General features: G+C 35.2%; 1 protein-coding gene across 1 annotated transcript in view; it reads right to left on the bottom strand.

Annotated features, from left to right (window-relative positions):
* TBC1D32 (TBC1 domain family member 32) overlaps positions 1-16,298 on the bottom strand; it is a gene marked incomplete at both ends in the record, with an annotated part of 76,964 nt that extends 60,666 nt beyond the window's left edge. Inside the window, 14 exons of the mRNA XM_079549991.1 lie at positions 2,626-2,768; positions 3,039-3,131; positions 5,005-5,142; positions 5,432-5,531; positions 6,759-6,818; positions 7,443-7,587; positions 8,061-8,122; positions 8,209-8,309; positions 8,454-8,532; positions 9,851-9,976; positions 11,355-11,426; positions 12,049-12,226; positions 12,979-13,137; positions 16,144-16,298. Of these exons, the coding sequence (XP_079406117.1) occupies positions 2,626-2,768; positions 3,039-3,131; positions 5,005-5,142; positions 5,432-5,531; positions 6,759-6,818; positions 7,443-7,587; positions 8,061-8,122; positions 8,209-8,309; positions 8,454-8,532; positions 9,851-9,976; positions 11,355-11,426; positions 12,049-12,226; positions 12,979-13,137; positions 16,144-16,298 (1,611 nt within the window). The remainder of the gene's footprint in view (positions 1-2,625; positions 2,769-3,038; positions 3,132-5,004; positions 5,143-5,431; positions 5,532-6,758; positions 6,819-7,442; positions 7,588-8,060; positions 8,123-8,208; positions 8,310-8,453; positions 8,533-9,850; positions 9,977-11,354; positions 11,427-12,048; positions 12,227-12,978; positions 13,138-16,143) is intronic.
* Positions 16,299-17,694: the final 1,396 nt, after the last annotated feature.

The following is a 17,694-nucleotide window of genomic DNA, read 5'->3' as shown; positions in this document are numbered from 1 at the left end:
TCTCTCCCATCCAGAAACTTCAAATTACCCAGATTTATAAACAGACGCTGTACCCAAGAAAACAGGATAGAGTCAACAGAGAGATCAAAGATTAGGCAAAGATGAGCTAAAGGGGAGTACTATTCCGAGTGGCATTTATTAAATGCTTAGTATGTCAGAGCAGAGCACCACTACCATAAAGCTGAAGTCCGCTGCTCAAATCCTTTCCACTCCTCTGTTATTTATCAAAGATCGCTGAACTCACGGGAGAAGGGATTTTCACACTGCTAAGCAATTCAGCTCCTGATTTTTCTCTTATTGGTAGATCTGCGTATTATATATTGCACCCAGGAAAAATAGTCTTATTACTTTACAATTTAAAGAATTTACCGTTAATGCCAGCAGTCAGTGTTATCAGAGATAACTATTATTAGGATTTTGTTTTTTTCTCTCTTTAAAATTACCTCTGTAACTGAGGGTTAAAAGAAATGACATTTTATTTTTAGATTACTGCGTTTGGCTGTTTAGAATTTTAAAGAAGGAAAACACCATGCTATCACTTTCTCTTTGGAATAGTACTATTTTGCTTTCCCTGGTCAAGAAAAAACACACAGTACTTGATCTTCAATGTGAATACTATATTCTGTACTAGTTCTGTACTTGCTTCAGCAGCAACTCAGAGACCACAGGAACTCAGAAAGTCAAAAAAATTATTATTTATTGCTCATAAACAAATACTTTTGACAATTCCTGCTCATAGTCACCGAGTTTCTCTCTCTACTGTTGTTACGCAACACCACACTGCTTAACAGGTAAAATCTTTACTCTTAAAGCAGATGTGTGGCCCAAATAACATGAGCGTTTTTTCATTAGGCCCACTGTGCAGCTAAGGAGCCTTGTATGAGTCTCCAATGCTTTCCATTCTCAAATGAAGTCAGGTATGTGGCCACTGGCCTCAGAGTCTGAGACAGACACAATCCAGCACTGGAGAGCCACATCCTTCATTGCAATGTTGGATTCATGAGTGTGTCTACAAAGTGCCAGTGGTTTGCCTGGGAAACAGGAATTACAATTCTGGTAGAAGAGAAAAGGCTATTGTGACTTCGTCAGTCTTTCCTAGTTGTTGGTTTGTCAGATTGGATACAAAATAAATTGTACCTTCATTAGAAGAAACATGGCAATTCTCAGATTCACAGCATATACATAGCATGCTACAGCTAATGGGCATTAAGTATTCCTGAATAAGACCTGGGGTTTTTTTGTTAAAAAATCTGTTACTAAATTGCATGATTTCTTATAATTGGTGAGAATTCAGCTACCTGTGTGTGACAGGTGAGTATCACATTAAAAAAGAGAAAACGAAGAGCTGTTAAAGACTGACTTACTACCTTACCAATTAAAAAGTTACTACTGCATACATTTGTCTCTCATTATGCTTTAGAATCCAATGTGACCATGAAGATTGCTTGGAGGATTATCCAGCCCTCCATCTCAGCCAATCCATGCATTATCATCTTAGTACTATTTTTTAAATTTGATAATTAGTGCCTACAGTATATTCAGGCTTAACAATTTTTAGTCCTTCAAAAAATCTGCACTACACTTTTGCAGTCTGCAATAAAATCACAACATCTTGAAGTGTTAATCCTGAAAAGTATCCATAAATATAAAATAAAATGTATAAGTGATGCTACTTAGTACAGACACTGGCAAAACAACTAAGAGTATATAGTGTTGAAAATCATGTTAGTAGTTTTTTAAACATTATGGACAGAAATGCTATAAAATATTTGAAAATACTGTAAGCACTGGAATATTTTTGATAGGCACTAATATGAAGAATCTTTCCTAAAAATTCACAAAATAATAATCAGCAGGATATTAAAAAAAATTAAGAATCTGGAGGAGGAGGAGGTAGTAAAATTGGGAATCTAGACTGTCTTTTGTACGAACTTCTCAGCTATTGGTTTCTCTCAAATACCATAGCTCAGGCTCTTAATGCACACTAGATCCAGGTCCTCACTTTCTCTTTCTTGAGATTTACAGTCACCTAAAGCAATGAAAACAAAAACAATAGTATAAGCTGAAACTTAAACCTCCTTGCCAGGCAAGTTCAACTAAACTTTCAACTACTTAAAGGTAGACAGTATTTCACAAGATTTGTACAGATCTTACAGAGTTTTGTTTTGTTTTAAATCTCTTCCTTTTACCAATTCGTAAAACTGTAATTTTCCACATGGCATTATGTATTTTGCCCACACTAATCACTGGGAACATTTAATTTCAAGATGTCAACCAAATTTAGAAATTAATAAAAGTAAGCTTCCTTTTAAATAGCAGACAGAGTGGATTAGAAAGATAACATAAAATAGGAAAAAGCATAGGAAGAAAAAAGTTACTAAGGGAATGGTCTCACAACAGTTCAATTTTTTCTACTATTCACAAGATTTGAAGAAAACTGTATGACAAATGATAAAGACATTAAGTGATAAATGATAATGACAATATATACTATTTAAGCTTACTATAATAGTTAAAGTAGAAAATACTACTGGAGTTACCACATGACAACATAATTTTTCTGAAAAAATATTAAAAATATAATATACTACACATTTGAAATTTATTTTGAAGACTACTACAAACCTCTGTACCATTCAGTAAACTTTGAAGAGGATCAAGTAGGGCATCCATCACTACATCTGTATATAAACAGTCAGTAGCACACCCTGTTTGATCACAGAACACTTGCAGAATCTCCATAACAAGACTTGCTGGAGAATAATTGTCTGTTAAACACAAGAATTATGAACGTATGTATTAAATTACATAAACATATGCATGTAGCCTATGTAAATGCTGTATTAATAACACTTTCTTTAAGCAATGGTTTAACAGCTAGAGAGAGGGACAAAACCTTATAGAGAAAAGGAAGATAAAAATCTGCACAACAAACAGACCCAAATTATTTTTTTATACATGTTCTTTAAACATTTCTTTAAATGTTACCAGAGGTCTCACTATTATTATACATTTTAGCATATATTAAAAACATTTACCTGTATATGCTGCCAAAGCCTCCTTTGAGTAACTTGGAGAGTAATAAATAAGTTGAGTAAACAATACCAACAGATCAGTTAGGGATACGCAATCTATAAAAAAAAAAAGAAAGAAAAGAGCACTCTGGAAACTCAAGTATGACTGCAATTTTATAAATTTGTGAGGAAAGGGCTGGTATCCATGAAGCAGAGGACGAGACTGTTACTTTTGTAGGGAGAGAAAAAAGTAAGTATAATTCAGAAGATCATTGCTTACATGGAATTATACAAATAATATATAATTGAAAAAAAAAATGATGCAGTGAGTGGATGTTTCTTCCTCGCAACTTTCTATACTGGGTCTCTTAAGGACTGATCCTCAAATTGGAGTTATGAAAAATCTTTAATAGACATAATTACTGCTATCCAGAAATGCAATTAACTCTGCATTGGATTAACAGAGATACTAATGTAATGGAAAGCTACAACTGTTATCACATTGTGTATCACTAAATGTAGATTTCTCTGGACTTCCAAGGGCTTTTCCATCTTATCTCTCCTGTACTTACTAACACTTCTGTTTCATAGCTATAGATCATTCCCTCTGTAATGTTACATTATGTAATCAAGTCAAACTCAGAGTAATTGGTAAAATTATATTAAGTTTGAAGTCCTGATTTGGTTTCACATGTGAAATCTAGAAGCACTTCTCTTTCCAATCACAGAATCGCCTGGGTTGAAAAGGACCTCAAAGATCATCTAGTTTCAACCCCCCTGCCATGGGCAGGGTTACCAACTACCACACCAGGCCACCTAGAGCCACATACAGCCTAGCCTTGAATGCCTCCAGGGATGGGGCATCCACAACCTCCTTGGGCAACCTGCTCCAGTGTGTCACCACCCTCTGCATGAAGAACTCACTCCTAATATCTAATCTAAATCTCCGCTGTCTCAGTTGAAAACCATTCCCCCTTGTCCTATCACTATTCACCCTCATAAACAACGCTCCCCCCTCCTGTTTATATGCTCCCTTCAAGTACTGGAAGGCTGCAATGAGGTCTCCCCAGAGCCTTCTCTTCTCCAAGCTAAACAAGCCCAGTTCCCTCAACCTTTCCTCATAGGAGAGCTGCTTCAGCCCTATAATCATCTTAGTGGCCTTCCTCTGGACCTGCTCCAGGAGCTTCACATCCTTCCTGTACTGGGGTCCCCAGGCCTGGGCGCAGTACTCCAGATGAGGCCTCACAAGAGCCGAGTAGAGGGGGACAATCACCTCTCTCTCCCTGCTGGCCACCCCTTTTTTAATGCAGCCCAGAACACGGTTGGCTTTCCAGGCTGCAAGTGCACACTGCTGGCTCATCTCCAGCTTGTTATCTACCAAGTCCAGCTTGATCCCCAAGTCATTCTCTGCAGGGCCGAAGCCATCACTCCATCATAGAAGGCCACCAGATTGGTCAGGCACGATCCACCCTTGGTGAAGCCATGTTGACTGTCTCGAATCACCTCTTTATCTCATATGTGCTTAACATAGCTTCTAGAAGGATCTGCTCCATGATCTTCCCAGGTACAGAGGTGAGGTTTACCGGCCTGTAGTTTCCCAGGTCTTCCTTTCTCCCTTTCTTAAAAGTGGGAGTAATGTTTCCCTTTATCCAGTCACCAGGGACTTCACCAGACAATCAGTTATATCAGCTGCCTCGACAAAAGATATTACTCATAGCTAGAAAGACTGAATCATATACTGATCCAACCCTTTTTCAACATGAAACTAATACATATATTAAGTAAAAAATGCTCTATTCAATCATATCCACCAAAAATTAAAAAACAGTGCTGAAACTGAAAATTATCTATGTCATCTTTTAACAAAGTTTGGCAGGCACAGAATCGCTAAAACAGAACTTCATCCTTTAACAGGTAGAATATTGCAGTGGAAACATACGTAAGTATAAATATACTCAAAAGGTTCCATTTTCCTCACCTCTCCTCTTACCTTTTTTGTTTTTCAGCTGTACTGGAAAGAGATTTCGGCCTTGCTTATATATCAACAATCTGCCTAAAAGGCATAATGAATGAACAAAATAGATGTACTGCAATTCTGATCCAGTATAAAAAAACTTCTGCTCATTATCTACAACAACAACAACAACAAAAAGAAAACAAAATTAGTACTTGACTATATTAATGTACTTCTAAATAGGTGGCTACTACTTATAATGTGTCTATAGTACATGTAGATCATTTTATATACAGAGTATAAATAATTAAAAGCTACTACTAGTGGTCTCCCAAAAGCCAGACATAAAATATTTGATTAGGAAAAGAACAAACAGGATGTCTTCCTCTTGAGGAACCATGCTCAAAGATACTGAAAATGCAAATGCATGAGCTTGTAATGCAATAGATGCAAAAAAACTCACTAGAATGCTGCTGAGGGAAGTCATTGACTCTGGAAGTTTTACAAACTGCCGCCTTGCAAAATTCAAAATAATCAAGACATTGCTGGACAGCTGCATTAATCTGTAGGAAAAAAGAGCACCTAATAATGCAATACTAGTCATTTTACAAGAAACGTATTTACTTTGGTATCCCAGTATTGCCCATTAATACAAGAATGTATAAATTCAAATCACTGAAGCTATTTAATGTTTCAGGGCTTTGGAAGGGGTAAGAGAAAGGATGCAAAACTATGACTATTAAAATACATTAACACAAGCTTCAGCTGTATAAGCACGCTAAACCAATCAACCAATCTACAAACAAGAAGACAGAGAACATGTAAGCATTTTGAGAAGTTAATAACAATCCTCGATTGCCAAATGATCATTACTAGGAAGATTTTCACTATACATATGTGAAAAACTTTGTTGATATTATATCTACTAAACCTTAAGGTTAGTTACTGGGTGCTTCCAGCTTTATTACATAATATTATTCATTCACGTAATACAATCATTGTATATAAAAGTTGAAATTTTATCACCATGGAGTTAGAAATGAAACACAATGTAGCACATGAAAAAAGAACTATGTTTAGGCACTACATTTTGGACCTTTTGATTTTTTCACAATGACAAAAACTTACAGATAGGCACAAAAAGAAAAAATACCATGCCACCCTTACCTTCACACCATTACATAAACTACCTTGCTCTATGCTTACACATCACATAAAACTACCCTGCTTATGGACTTCCTATCATAATCTTTTAGCTGCAAGCCATTTGATTTAACTTGCTGACACTTTTATCCCTTAGCAGTTCATATCTGACTTTCAAGAGTACAATTTTCTTCTGACTCACTTTACATCCAAATTCAGCAGAGTTATTATTGCATTTTTTCATGCAATGTTTTCTATTTTTATACAATGACAGAAATAATTATAAATAAGGATGCAAAATAAAATATTAACATAATTATCCTACTTAAACACTTGCTATAAAACAAAGTTCCACTTACTCAGAACAGGTCACATATCTTCTCTGTATTAAAAATTGGTGCATTTAATCAAAGATAAAATTAGGGGGAAAAAAATTGCTCATCGAATCATACACTGGCCTGGGTTGAAAAGGACCACAAAGATCACCTAGTTTCAACCCCCCTGCCATGGGCACAGTTGCCAACTACTAGACCAGGCTGCGCAGAGCCACATCCAGCCTCATCTAGACTATGAACATGGAACAGCTCTCACAAAAAGAACAAAGCAAAACCAACAAACATGTAGAAATATCCTTGGAAAATACTTACCAAAGATTTATATTTCTTTTCCAAAAGCCTAAGTATCACTGTTCTGCTGTAATGTGCATGCTAAAATTACACAGAAGAAGTGGTGTCAATTCCAAATACATGAATTTTAGTTTTGAAACAAAAGTCAAAATTATTTCAAATTCTGTCCCACTAAGGATCCTGTGTGCAATATATATTCAACATACTGAACTCAAGCATGCTTAAACTAATATTATATTCAACCCGGCTTTTGTTTGCAGGAGATTAAGATGACCAAAAAAAAAAAAAAAAAAAAAAAAAAAAAAAAAAAATTGAAAAACCTCCACAGAATGTGCAATAGATCATACAGTAAAAATCATATCAGTAACAAGGCTGAAGTATTTTACAAGTTTACACCGTTGAGCAAATTGTAAATTACAAGTTTAGAAATGACGGACTGCAAAATACTCTAATATCCACTGGAGCAGACAATTTGCGTACCTTAATATTTAACTTACTCTTGAGGTAGAGAGGGACTAGTGACAAAAGTCAAAGGATCTCAATGCCTAAAGAAACTCAGATTTCCTTAATTACAGGTTTTATTACTATAGCTTGTTATCAACGTCCTAGTAGGTCTGTGATAAAAACAGTTAAAAGCAAAGTTTTCAAGATTTGTCTGAAATCAACAAGTTTGGTGGGTTTTTCTTTTACTTTCTTTTTGCTTACCGTCCACTTTTTAAACCATACAGCTTTGATATCCAGCAGAGCCAAAAAGTAGATGGGACTTAAGAAGTCTGAAGAGGCAGAATGATTGGGATCATGTTTTACTGACAACAGTGACAAGGTACTCTCCACTATTTCCTCCATGTACCTTAAGACATAAATAGGAAAAAAAAAAAACAAAAGCAAAAATCACTTAAATCTGTCAGTAGTCTTCTAAACCAAACCTTAATGTAAATCCTTGCTGTTTAGGTAAAAATTAAATATCAACAATGTTATCTTTAAGTCAATCTTATAAGGACATGGATTCTTTATGTTACCATAGAAGAAATGAACAATATTAAGGTGTACTTTCTTAAAATAATTACATATTTTGTAAGCACAAGATGTCACATTTGTTACTTTGCAAAACAATCTGAAAGCTTAATAAACAGTTTAATTCATCCATGGTCACTCCTACGCACCTACTCTATTCTACTTTTCTTCTGTGATTCTATCCCTTTCCACTGACAAGTCATTTGCGCACCCTTTTAAAGTATTTTGCTAACATCACATGCATCTAATTATATGTCAAAAAAAATCTACAAATTGAAAAGCAACAATGAATTATGGAAGGCAACATACTTTTCTGGATAACGAATCCAGGAAGATGGAGCTTCCTTTTGGTATTCATTTAACAGACGAACCTGTTAACAGTATTAAAAGTTTAAAATTATCCGTGATATTTCAAAAATAACAAAAAAGACAAAAGGCATGAAAAATTCACTTGTACCTTTTTAAGTATATGAGTTACGTCTGCATTAGATACATCCAGACCTGATGAAATGCGAAGAGAATATTCTCCAGAAAGGAAGTAAAACTCCAAATGCTGTGCTAAAAAAACAAAGCAAAAAAACAACCAGCCCAGCCCCATGACAAGAGTGGCAAAACAAACTTATTTTACTGTTTCATAGAAGGTAAATGTTTTTTGGGAAGTACATGACTCATGAATTCAAAAATGTAATTTAATGCACATACCTAAACTTGTATAGACTTCTCTTGTCATATTAAATGGAGATGAAGAGAAGGTTTTTGCATAAAACCTAAGAATTTTCTCCTAAGAGAGAAAAAGCAAGCAAGATATTACATAGTCATAGAACTGCGTACCAGTATTGCACAATAAACAATATGTAGTGACACTATTCTTAACATACTGTTATCTCTACAGATCTGAAATATATTTTATAAATAATTAGTTTGCTACCACAGAAAGCTCCAGAACCCTAGAAATGTTACCTAAACTGACAGCACCAGTGCAAAGCCTCACTAAAATACAAAGTAGCTGACTGGCAAATATTACCATAATTACTGTTAACACTAATGCTTTTTATGTCATTAAACATGCCAATGACTGTAACTAGCACTAAAACTAAGTAACTGTAGATCTTCCAAATTGAAAGAGTAATACATGACAGCAGCTCAGGCAACATTTATTTATTTGAAAAAATCACTTTAAAATTCAGAAAAGGAAGGAAAAAGAGGCTTAATTGGCATAATAAATAATCTGAAAGTAGTTCAAGGAGCTACCATATTCTTTCCTCTTCATTGCCTGCACCATATTTCTGCGTATTATTTTCTCATCATCATGGAGTATAAGCCTGACTTAAATATTAACATGACACGTTTTACACAAGATTTTTGCCAATATTTTGTTTTACAATATTCAAACCTCTTCATCCCTCACTAAAAATGAGTATTGTGAGTGTCTAAAAATCTACTGAAGTTCTGCTGTAATCCTTTAAATCAAGACCTGTTGGAATCATACAGGTCTTTTTTTAGCTTCAAAAACTTTATCTCACAGAATCACAGAATGGTCAGTGTCGGAAGGAACCTCAAGAATCATGAATCTCCAACCCCCCTGCCACATGCAGGGCCACCAACCTCCCCATTTAATACTAGACCAGGCTGCCCAGGGCCCCATCCAATCTGGCCTTGAGCGCCTCTAGGCATGGGGCATCCACAAGCTCTCTGGGCAACCTGCAACGAGGTCACCCTGCAGCCTTCTTCTCTCCAGGCTGAACAAGCCCATCTCCCTCAGCCTGTCTTCATAGGGGAGGTGCTCCAGTCCCTGGATCATCTTTGTGGCTCTCCTCTGGACCCTCTCCAACAGCTCTTTGTCTTTCTTATACAGGGGACTCCAAACCTGGACATAGTACTCCATATGGGGCCTCACAAGAGCAGAGTAGAGGGGGACAATCACCCTGTCCCTGATGGCCACCCCTCTTCTGATGGAGATACATCTGACACATACACAAATAACAAGTGCCTTAGGACCTTGCTGGACTACTCATAATACACATGTAGCTTCTCGTTCTTTTTCAATACTATTGAATATGGCTATATATCTAATGACTCTGTACAATAAACTAACTTACACTGAATATTTCATCAGGATCTGACAGAGACATCGTCAGGTGCTTACGCAGATTTGGCCAACACTCAGAGTTCAGTACATCTGATGGAGGGGCCAAGCACAGCGTCTGCAATGCTTCTTGGCGAACCTGAAAAGTCAGAAAGATACACAACGCAAATCTGTCCAGAGCAACCTTTCAAATAAGTAATTTACAATTTAATTTGGAGGAAGGAAGAACTTGACTTGGCTGTACAACAGATAAGGAGTCCCAAAATACTTCCCCGTGGTGATCAGGGAAAAACACTACGTCTGTGAGATGAAAAAAAAAAAATATATATATATATATATATATATACGTATTATGAAGCAACAAAAACATTTTATAGCATTAGATTTTCAATACTAGATGAAAGGACTGTATTTATTTCTATCTTACTTTCTGTTTGTCATCAAGTATTTTGCTACCAGGGAATATATACGAAAAACACCACCAAATGCTACAACTGCACCTAGCTGTTCTTTAAGACGCCTATAAAGCAAACCAGAAATACAGTTACTAAACAATCTGTATTTTACTGAACTTTCATTGGCTTCATAACCTAAATAACTTTTTTATTTTATCAATGGTTTACAGGCTGGTTCGGTCCGGTTCCATGACCAGCGGGGTGGAGGGATTCTGCAAAAACTGCGCCTCTAGAAAAGGGAAACAGGGGACCCCAAAATAATTAAAAACAGTGGCAACGATCTGAGGAGAAACAAGCTAATTTACTAAATATGGTGTTGGAATGCAAGATAACACACTATAATACAATATAATTAAATTGAAGCTAATAAATCAAATATGAGAGAGAAAATGTCCGAAAGGTAGATAGGTCTCACCATAACACCGAGGTGAGATAACTAATCTCTAGTCACTTCATATTAATGAAACCAAATGAAATTTCAACCATATTTAATAGCATCAGACACATTACCTAGGTTTCTAAGAAAATGTGGCTTACATAATCACCATGTTTATACCAGTTTTGCCAAGTTTCAAAATCACCAGCAATTGACTGGAGGTCAGAGACCCAAATTTGCACTGGCACTGACAGAAAGGCAAACATAACTTGAACATCACACGTTCAACTCGGGTTGTTGGCAAATCTGCAGGCATCTCTCTCCTGAGAGGGATAACACAAAGAACAACATGGAACTTATCAAAAAGACCAAAAGATGTGGATGTAGGAAACCAAAGTTCACCTTAAGTCCTTGCATAACAATTTTTTATAACTAAAAATGCTCATCTATAACACACAAACTCCTGATAAAAAATTAAGATACTTGCTGCAACTACAGTTTTTGAGCCTGATTGTCACGACGAGTGAAATACTGCATTGCCGTGCACTTACAGCACTGAAGCCAAGATACAAGAAACAAGAGAAGATTCCACTTATGTACATAAGAATGCTTACATAGTAGCCTGTTTTCCAATGTGCCATAAACATTAATTTGTATCAATCTTCTATTTTTTCTCTTAAACTTACTTCCTTAGGCTGAATAGGGTCAAGCTTTTCCACAAGCAGCTGCAATTTTTCTTGACTCATGAATGTATAACTCTGTAATACATATTATACAATGAACATTCATGTATTTTATTAAGCTGAATAACAGAAGATTAAGATAATCAGTCTTTCTGTATCTAATTTACTTCTAATAATTAGAACTTTGAAATGTTGAAATTAATGTTAAATTAGTACAGATGTTAAACATTCTCTGAGATTTGGCCAAAGGTAAATTTACAGAAATAAAAATTTCCCTTACAAATATTGCTTTGCTTCACTTAAAAGCTTCCTATATCTTCATAAAACACCCTATGATAATTCATGAAGTAGTAAAGTGAAGCAGTCCAGAAATAAAGTATATGTTATTTGGCTTTTAAAGTAAAATTACAAAAAAAATTGAATAAAATACAGCTTTAACTATTCTCTTAGTCTGTGCAACATTTGCATTGGTACTTTAGAATGTACATACAGGATTCATCCCCAGTATATGCTACCTAAAGGTCAAACAGCTAGCATAAGCTCAGTACTTCAAAGCATAAGAATGACATTTCATTTATTTTCAACTATATCAAAGATAGGAAGCATTAATCGTTCTCTAGGGCTGCCTCTCAATCTCTGCTAGCAGAAATTTTGCAGTATCATGCTTATTTCATAACATAGAGAAAAATGCATTTACTTGATTGAATGAAGAGTCACTGTCGGAATAGTTGTCTGTGCCATAATAACTTTGAGATTTCTTCTTGGTTTCACTATCCAGCTCCTTTTTACACATCCGATCTTCTTCAAACTTGTTAACTAAAGACTCTACCACAACCGACATGACATTCTTCAAGGCATGCATCATTTCTCTGTATCTTCAAAATAAAGACGATTTTCATATTAGAGTATAGAGGTAACAAATTCAAAAAGCCCACATAATTAATTAGGTCACTTGAAGTGAATATGGCACATTACTTCGATCAGATTACAGTGGATGAAAAACAATGAAAATAAAAGTCCAAATCCAAAATGAGCAACAAAATATGCAGGTATCCTTCATGCGTCAGGAAACTGTATTTCAAAATTATAATGAGATTCTCTTTTGCCCTTCTAAAACCATTCAAGGGAACCATCATTAAAATAATCCTACCCAGAGAGGTTCTTAAGCAGGAAGCATGCGAATCCATTTGAGGGGAAGATCTGCGCCTGAGGCAACAGATGAATTTTAAGTATTATTACTAAGTATTGTTTGTTTTTTTTCAGTTCTTTTTCTGTTGTAAGCCTTGAACAGAACCAGAAAAGAACATGCCAACTTGATTCAAGGTCATGAATACAGGTCACAGAATCGCAGAATGGCTTGGATTGGAAGGAATCCCAAGGATCATCAAGTTCCAATCCCAACCATCCACCAACCTCCAGATCTGATACTAAACCAGGCTGCCCGCGGCCCCACCCCATCCAGACGGAGCATCCACAGCCTCTCTGGGCAGTCTCTTCCAACACCTCACCATTCCCTCTCTAAGAACACCTCCCCTAAACATTCCCATGAGCTCAAAACCCTTGTCCCCTGAAAGAAAAAAGACAGATAAAGAAGTAATAAAAATGTAAATTACATGTATATACTCACTGTTTTGATTCACGCGTCTTCTTAGTAACATGTTGGACAAGCGTATCATAGCCAGAAACTTCACTCTGATTTTGAGAAGTACATTTTTCTGATTCTTCTTCAATCACAGAGCCCAGAGTATTATTTATATATTGCCTAAGGTATTTCACAAATTCATAGCTGAAACAAACATCCAAAATTGAAATGCAGCATTACTTTGTGATCATTCTCAAACATTTTTGATGTTGCATTAACATCTTTCCGCATAGGTATCTTACTTTAAGGTAAGGATTTACAGAGAAATAAACCTCAACTGTGAAAATACAATAAAGACTGATTTTCTTCAATATTCAACATAATCTAGGAAGGAACAGTATCAAATTGTTAAGGTTTTGTAGAGAAAAACAAAGTATCAAGAAATCTCAAACTTAAAACTGCAAAAAAAAAAAAAAAAAAAAAAAAAAAAAAAACAAAAACAACCCAAAACACATTACTTTGATAATCATTAATATATCACTGTCTTACTTTGATTTTATCGAATGCAACTACTTTGTGTTAGTTACAATAAATTCACAGTAAGAAAAATTCAAACAGAAATCATAGAATCACATCATAGAATGGCTTAGGCTGGAAAGGACCTTAAAGATTATCAAGCTGCAATTCTCCAACCACTTTATCACGTAAGCACAGAGGCATAGCTATAAAGTGTAAATAAAAGCAACTCTTACAGATTAGCAGCTCTTGCTTTTTTGGATATATTAAAAAATCACATTATACTGAAGATACAAAAAAAAAAAGCACAGAAAATTTTATCTTGTATTATGATACGTACTTTATCATTGAATTGCCTACCTCAAGTTCTATCAGGTGTAACAGCTCTATTTTTTTTCCTGTTTATTTCCCTTCCTATCTTACTTTTGTTCTAAGGGAAAATAATGGAAATTCATTTCAAGAAAGATGTAAACACATTTATTTACATTCTCCTTCCTTCTAGGCTAGCTTTTCACTTCTGCAATAATGAAATTGCCAAATTCTCCACTTAATGAAAGATTTCATAAAACCTTTTTTTTTTTTTTTTTTTTTTAAATAACATTTCCATGGTATACACTTTTGTAGTGACAGCTTTACTCTGACATACACAACAATCACTGAGTTTATGCCTTCTTGAAATCCTAGTATTACATTTTGCACCTTAAAAACATTTTCTAACAAGTGTTTCAGACATCTCAAAAATACTTCTTCACATGCAGAAGTAAGTCGCACTGATCTGGCTACTCTTACAATGGAAGTTCCAGCATGGAGAAAAAAAAACAAAACAAACAAAAAAAAAAAAACTGTAAAGAAAACGCCAAGATTTAAATTTTATATGTATCAGAACTGTACCAGCTATTTATACAATAAAAATCTACCAAACCAAAGTTCTTCATTTCTATTACTGCATTTAAACTTCAAATTGATTCAGGTTTATTTTTTATTTGTTTTCTGAGGACCCTCTGTCTCTCTTTTCCACATCACAGTGGAAAAGTCGAAAGCGAGGACTCAAAACCTGGTAAAAATGCTGACACACAATCACTATGAGACAGAAGTAATACTGATGAGAATGCAGATCTGAACAAGGGAAAAAGTACATGCTGCTAATAGAGAGCCAGCAGTCCGGATGGATGGTTTAAGTGTCAAGGAGGAAGTTTCCTAATGGTTCTGGTCATAAAGCTCCATACAGCCTTGAACATTTCTGAAAACCCAACCATACAACTGTGGCTCATGAATGTGTAAAGACTCCAACACCTCCAGAAATACTGCAGCATCAGAAAGTAATGTTCTCACTGAAGAGAGCATTTGAGAGAATCATTTGACTTCCTGCACATTGCTTCTACGTTAAAACCTACCTCATGAAAATGAAGGATCTGTTTGTATCCCAGTGTTTTACCATACCAGAAATAATAATGGATATAGTTTCAGTGTTCAGAATTGGAACACTATTCTTTTACTCTCACCAGTTACAGAATTACCCCCTTTACCCTCATAATTCTTCTAGTAGCTTTTCAGAAAAAAATATTGACCAAATTAATGTCACATTCTTCATTTAACTGTACATGTCCTCTAAATGAAAGCATGCTGCTTACAAAGCACATTTTTAATTTTGATGTATCTATAACAAGGTTTTTACACTCAGGTTTGTCTCAGGTTTGGTGCTCAAAATCTTACAGACTTCTAACAAATTAAAGGAACTGATACAACTTGTAAAACAAATGTGAAATGAACTAAAAATCTATTCTAATGCATTTAGTATCTTGGAAAGATACAAATGGATGAAAGTGTGAAAATGACAGAACAAGAGTTTATGCAAAAATCTCACTATTTGAGTTATTTACTTTTGCACAACTTCTACCACTCACAACACAAAGCTAAAACTACACAAATTTTAGCAAATTCTACACAGTTCCATTTCTGAGGGGTTAAATACCAGGTAGTCAGCTTTCTCAAGAGAAATCAAGTCACAAAACTCTGGTCCATATTAAAACGTCTTCAAGATCATTTTAGCTCGATATTCCCTTAACTTGTCATAGACACATCCTAAAAATCCTCCACAGTTGAAAAGCAAACATGTTAGAAATGGAAGTTCATGGAACTACCATGGAAGTTCACATTTGACTTAACAAAAAATGTGACGTATTTCCATCTTATGCAAAATGTAAGCTTACGGAACAACTTACTGATAAGATATATAAAGGTTCAGTAAACTAAGCCACACAAAACAAACAAATATAGAAGTCAGATAGCTTTGTAAAATTTTACTTTATTCTGATAAACAAAATTATATTGCCTTCCAAGTGTCAAAAACATCCTGATAGTCTTCAGCTAGGACTTCTTTGAACTTCTGTTTGTATTTGTTTAGTACCATATTAGTGCAAGTGCATTAAGCAGTAACTGAGGAGCTGTTTGTGAGAAATTTACAAAATGCAAACGTAAAAATAAAGTATCGCCAAGAGTGAAAAAATGTCAGAATTCATTGTATTCTCTAAATTAACAGCTCCTGAGATCTGATTACTGACAGGAGTCTCTCTATAAAAAAATGCATACATGTTCATTCACGCATTGATACAAACTGTGAACATTTTCCATGAATACCATGTTCAACGTATTTTACCTCCTCCTGAATGTTAAAAATAGCAAAAATATTTTTACTTGTGAAAATTTTCATCAGTTTCCTCCAAATGCAAGAGAATCTCTTCTGCACATTCCACTGACGGAGCCCCAGTGATTTTTTCCTTCACACTTTGCAGCAATTGTCTAAGCATGGACTGTAACAGAGCTTCATCTTCATTTGTAAACTGAGACATCTGTAAGAAGTAAATTAAGAAAAAAGTGATTTCATTGTTTCTTTTTTTATTCTTACCTTAAGATGCAACAAAAACCCTCAATTTCTGTGCCTGTTATCAAAAGCATGAGATCATGCTATAAAAACTCCTGACTACAAACAGGAAGTGTTTGATAATGCCTATCTTCCAACAAACTGGAATCAATATAACCAAATCAGTTTTAATGGGTTTTCTGTTATCTTAGTGCAACGTTCTCAATGCATAAAGAAAATTCTGAGCATTTTGCTTTTGTTTGTAACTGCATGAGAACCATCCCATAACTACAAAAGAAAAGAAAAAAAAGTTTCGCATAAGACTATCTTGATGAGAAACCCCTAGACGTCTCTCACCTTCTACTCAAGTACTGTTGCTGCCCAGTTATGATTTTTGTATCCCTCCACTCAGAGCTAGAGCTGTGCCTGTCGTGGAAGGTGCTGGAAGCTTTTGCAAGTAACAACAATCAGGTGAAATTGTCATAAATGTTTTATTTTGCCATGGTATCAACAGCAGAGTGACCTGACAGAGTCCTGCCATTTCAACACTACAGCTACTGCGAAAAACAAAGAGCAGCAGAAGTGGGAAATACATGTTAAGTAAACAAGACAGCATTCTAGTTCAATTTTTGAGAGTTGCCAACCAAACAAAACCCCTCAATTTCTATTTCACTATTTAATAAGCTTAAAATCATGCACAGCTTAAACTTCTTCATATGCCAAGGAACGTTTCAAATCCCTAATGCTAGTTCTACTTTATATACTTCCAATCTATTTGAGGAAGAATGATTTAGAGAACTTTAGGAAAAAAAATGTCAATCAAAACACACTCCAAACACCTGTGAGTAAACTATATGCACACTTAGAAGTGACAGTGTAATAAATCACTTCATGAAACTTGAAAAAAAAAAAAAATCAATTATCTAGTTCCAATTTGAGAAGTTACCCTTTAATAAAGGTACAAGGTAGCTGAGTTTGAAGTTCTCTGTGGCAAGTAGTACAGCTGATAAACATTTTATTTTGATCAAACATAATTCAACATCAATGTAACCATCCTACCAGAAAAAGTATTAAAATAAATTAAAAAACAACAATAATAATTCTAATCCTTCGTGATATTCTTGTAACTCCCTGGTTTGCAGTCTCTCTGCCTCAAAAATCACAGTCTCTTGGCATTTAATCAGTCAATTCACTTTAGGTCTGTGCCAACCACTCTCACAAATCTTGTATTTTGACCCTAACATCATCCTAAACCCCTGGAAAAGAAAAACAAAAACAAACATCCAAAACTCCATCAATATTTTGAGCCAGGAGTCATTTTTAGAAGTGTTGTGTTTGAATACCAGCTAGCAACCCCTGCAAAGCACCATTCACATTATTCATGG

This window comes from Tetrao urogallus (genome assembly GCF_951394365.1).
Source record: "Tetrao urogallus genome assembly, chromosome: 2".
Lineage (NCBI taxonomy): Eukaryota > Metazoa > Chordata > Aves > Galliformes > Phasianidae > Tetrao > Tetrao urogallus.
Note: the sequence above shows the minus strand (reverse complement) of the source record. Positions and strands in the feature narration are given on the sequence as shown.